The sequence below is a fragment of the Cyprinodon variegatus genome, unplaced genomic scaffold (genome assembly GCF_000732505.1).
Source record: "Cyprinodon variegatus isolate N-32 unplaced genomic scaffold, C_variegatus-1.0 Scaffold1413, whole genome shotgun sequence".
Lineage (NCBI taxonomy): Eukaryota > Metazoa > Chordata > Actinopteri > Cyprinodontiformes > Cyprinodontidae > Cyprinodon > Cyprinodon variegatus.
In genome coordinates, this window is record NW_015151866.1 from 23877 (window position 1) to 28722 (window position 4846).

Genomic DNA, 4846 nt, shown 5'->3' on the forward strand with positions numbered 1-4846 from the left:
TCCAATATGGTGGACATGGAAGGGGGGGGGGCATTTAATATTATTTGCTTTGTGATGGCTTGTTTTCTACTTTAGCACCTGCCCTCCAAAGTGTGTGTGCACGGCACAGATCCTGTGAGCACAATCAGCTCCACCCACAAAGATCCTGCAGCCGAATTTAGTTAGTTCTGTGTTACTTATTTGCCTAAAGATCCAAAAACATCTGTTTATCTGTCATGTTTAGTAGCCCTGACTAAAAATCATCATCTTTGTCTACATTTTCAACTCCCAGTTGACCTCCAACAGCAACGTTGCTGTCAGTCACCTACTGTAGAATAAATCTAAGTGAACATTTTAAATATTAAACTGCACAAGATCAGGCAACAAAGAAAAAGCAGCAACAAGGAAAATATAATAACATTCTATTTTTCAAAGTTTAGCAACACTCAATGCTGTCATGGTGTCATGATTCATCAAAGACGCATTAAACTGACGGTGGGACATCCCAGCTGAAGTTAGTGAGAACAAACTCTTCCTCTGGACTTCAGATTCCCACTTACAGTCTCTGTGGCTTTAGGAGTTTGGTCAAGGCCTGATGGGATATGCAGAGACGGTGTGTCCACGGGTGGTTCAGCGCTCCAGTGTCTGCAAGAGTCTGTCAGAGTGCATATCCAAAAGAAGCAAACAGGCCGAAACGTTCCTGAAAAGCACTCTGGTGGAAACTGCAGGGCAAAAAATCTCTTCGAGACTGAGGTAAAAACTTTTAACCAAAGAGGGAGGTTTATCTTTTTATTCAAACAGGTTTGAGGAGTTTCTTTATCTTGTTATTTTTATATTGACCCATGAACATAAACTAAGTCAGCCCACCTTAGGCTGTCTTTGCTTTGTAGACATTTGCACATACTTGAACTGCACTGTTTTGTGTTTCCAGTGAACTGAGACAAACGTTGGCTGTGACTCTGGCTGAGAGCATGGTAGAGCAGGTGCTGCAGGATCTGACAGCGGCACAGGACAAAATGGTAATTGGTGGCTTTGCTACACTGCAGTATGTTTTCCTAAATAAGGACGCCTCATTTGGTGCATCTGAAACAAAACAAACTCCTGATAAGGATGATAAAGTGACACACGGGACAAATAAGGGATGTGTCAGCATAGGTCAGGAGCTGATTAAAGAAACATTTAGGCTATTAACAATGATGCAATTTTAAACTTTCAGATCCTATACAACATTGATCACTAATAGGGGGAGGAAAGCCAGGGAGATAGCTTTTATTTTCCTTTTTTAAAGCAAAGTCAGAGTGAAGGGTGTGCTGTAGACTAGATGAAAACGAGTGGACTGATTCATACCAATTAAAACAGCAGAAAAAAAGAAGTTGTGCTGGGTTGTCTGCAGTTTAAAACAATGTGATAAAAGAGAGATATACATTTACCCGAATTATCGAAAATATCAACAGTAACAAAACAAACAGAAAATTTTAGATTAAGTTAGAATAAAATATCTCTAACAGAGGGAATTTGTAAATGAAGCATGAGACACGTCCAAGAAATAAAACTCAAAATATATCTTGAGAGGCAAACAAATAAGCTGTTTAAATGAGCTGAATCCAATTTAGTTAATCACATTAAAGAAAAGCTATTCTCTAGCAGCTAATCAAAATATACAAATAATATAGATTATGAGCTTAGGTGTATCTCCACGCTAAAAGTAACTAATTTGATGCATGGATGGAAGGATGGTAGGATGGAAATGATTAAAACATGTATTTCAATTTAAACAGACTATTTTAACAATGTATCAAAGGTTGTAGCCTACTCATACTTGTATTCATACTCAGGTTTTCCCCAATTAAGTTTAAAGCATCAAGCAAAAGCCTCAGATCACATCAAGTTAGTTTAGCCCCACATTAGTCTTTGGGTTTTATATAGATTTGTGGGAAGCTGCTCCACATACCAAAGCTGCTATACAAAGAGAATCCATGGTCTTGAACTGGCATCAATCTTTATTATAAGCTGTACTGAAAATCCATCCCTAAACATTTTGAAAAATTCAGATTAGGAGAACGTGCAGGATGTTCCTAAAGAAGAATGTTGTTTTGTTTGGTTCTCATTTATCAAATGGAGGTTATGATCTGTAGTTTTGTCTTTTAGAAGAGACGAGTGTCCTAATATATCAGGGAAAAAACTGATCAAGCATACCTAATGCAACATCTTCCCATAACCAGCTGAGTCTTCTTCTCAAGACCAAAACTGAAGCTTCATTTATCTGTTAAAGATAAAAGCTGCCATATAATAATGGAGCATCCACTATGGTGCTACATAAAATAAATCTGCATCTGGATCCCCTTGCCGTTTCAGAAATACAATAGTCCATCCATTTTTTCCCGCTTATTCCATCGGGGTCGCAGTGGGACTGGTGCCCATCTCTGGATGTCTATAGACAAGAGGTGGGGTACACCCTGGACAGGTCGCCAGTCTGTCGCAAGGCAACACAGAGACAGACATAGACATACAACCGTGCACACAAAGACTCCCACAATTTAGAGAAGCCAATTAACATAGCACACATGTTTTTGGACTGTGGGAGGAGGCCGGCGTACCCGGAGAGAACCCACAGGACTATCCAGACTTTTTTGTTCACTATATAAACTTTTATAACCTTTCAGTTAGAAGTTTTTGCTTAGACGTCGTTTAAAGACGTTTGCTTCAATGCTGCTCTTCTTCCAATAATACCTTAGTTTAGTCTCAGTATCTGTTTGATTAGTGCCCAAACTGCAGATGTGTCAAGTAACGAAGTACAAATACTTCGTTACTTACTTAAGTACACTTTTTAGGTATCTATACTTTACTCCATTACTTATTTTTCTTCCTATTTCTGACTTCTACTGATTACATTTTCACACAGTATCTGTACTTTCTATTCCTTACATTTTTAAAACAGTTGTTACTCGTTACTGTTGGCTTCGGTTTAATGCAGAGGTCACGGATTAGTGGACCGCGGTCCGGTGTTATGCCGAAAAGTGCATGCATGCAGAGATATGCATTCCCAGTGGCGGGAGCGTGCCTCTCTCTGTGCAACAGAGACTATTGATGAGGAAAACGGATTAAAATATGACCAATGGAGCTACTTGTTGTTATATTAATGATATAAAAACCTTTAAATATTCCTGAATATTCAGTTTCCGTTTTTTTCTCAGAATAGAATATTATAATAATCATAAATTAAAGCTGTTTCTTCAGCATGCTGTTAATCTGGACTGAACTTTTTTATTGCAGGTCAGTATTCAGTTTTATAAATTAAAAACTCTCCTTCTTCATGTTTAGGACTGCCTAATTAGTGAAAATTCATCCAGTGCTNCTTTTTTATTGCAGGTCAGTATTCAGTTTTATAAATTAAAAACTCTCCTTCTTCATGTTTAGGACTGCCTAATTAGTGAAAATTCATCCAGTGCTCAGAGAATCAACATCCCAGAGCTCCGACTGACTGACAGTGATTTCCCAACCGATGATGTGAGACAAACACCACACCTTTCAACCTTGTGATGATCAGTCCTGAAAACATAAGCGAATAAGATTCATTTGAATTTTGATCAGTTTTATTCTTCTCTCCTTCTACAGTACAGTCCAGCCTTCTGGAGGAACGGTTTGCTTTCTCAGAGCTTGAGGCCGGCCGCTTCCATCAAAAGTAAGACATGACCGCTGTTAACGAGAGAGGAGAGAACAACTTCCTGACACTTTCACTGACACTTGTTATCAGTGCTGGAAAGTACATTTGCATTATTATGTCGTTGGGAAAAAGCATTCAACTATTCACCCCGGTTAAATAAACCTAGATCGTTGGATTTCACTCAGTCGGCAATTTATTCTTCATATCTTTGCAAAGAGAGAACAGTTCATCATACGGCCCTTATTGCACGGTAACCAGCCCTGTTCTGCCTGAGCAGCGTTCGTTCCTCCTTACCTACAATAATGGAAAGTAGTCAGAGTCAAAACAAATTACAGACACTTTGGTTAAACAGTAACAGAAAGACTCTGGTTTGTTATGAGAAGAAGGTATGTCTGGTCTACAAACACCCCTCAATCAGGGGAAATTGTGTGGCCTTGCAGGTGAAACAAGCTGAGTGAAAAACTTATATAGTGAGTAAATAGGATAAATCAATGTATGAAATGAGAGAAATCTAAATTTTACTTAAGTACTGTATGAGTATCTTTACTTAAGTCTGGGGCTTTTTAATTTTTAGCTTTTTAATCCACTGTTGCTGTTTTCCTTTCTAGAAATGCAATCATGGAAGATATAAGCCCTTAGACTGAATCTGGACGCCACTGATTTGCAGATTTAATGACATTCCACAGAGCAGATATTATTAGTTATTTATAATTTTATGAAGGTGTTAGTTGTTGCCATTTGGCCAAGTTGTTCAGTAGGATGAGTCTCAAAGCAAAGCTGTAGTGTGAGGACAATCTAGACTTTCCTGGGTTTTCTGGTTTGTTTTGAAAAAAGGAAATAATCCAATTTCTGTCCTAATTTTATGTGTCATTTTTATACTGAAGTTCTTTCCAGGTGGTGTAGAATCTATAGCAGGTAGTTCTACGCATCAATACATGAGGTGGTTTCTGAAAGTTCCAGGTTCTTTAAAATTACTCTGAAAATTAGACAGAAATGTCCTGATATTAGAAAATTCAAGTACTTTCAAAAGTGAGTACTTGAATACTTGAGATGTTTGACTGAGTAACTTATATTTGTAGATGAGTAAGATTTGATTAAGGGTATCAATACTTTTACTCAAGTACTGTAGTTTAGTACCTCGTCCAGTACTGCATGTTATATTCCCAGTTTGTAACTGGTCTCCATCTGTCCGTTGTTGTTGTG

The 4846-nt window shown here is 38.1% G+C and overlaps 1 protein-coding gene across 1 annotated transcript in view; it reads left to right on the plus strand.

Moving 5' to 3' along the window:
* Positions 1 to 4846, plus strand: part of LOC107103285 (leucine-rich repeat-containing protein 16C-like) — a gene marked incomplete at its 5' end in the record, with an annotated part of 70876 nt that overhangs the window by 23465 nt on the left and 42565 nt on the right. The window contains 4 exons of the mRNA XM_015402928.1: positions 557 to 732; positions 911 to 998; positions 3397 to 3486; positions 3595 to 3661. Coding sequence (XP_015258414.1) covers positions 557 to 732; positions 911 to 998; positions 3397 to 3486; positions 3595 to 3661 — 421 coding nt within the window. The remainder of the gene's footprint in view (positions 1 to 556; positions 733 to 910; positions 999 to 3396; positions 3487 to 3594; positions 3662 to 4846) is intronic.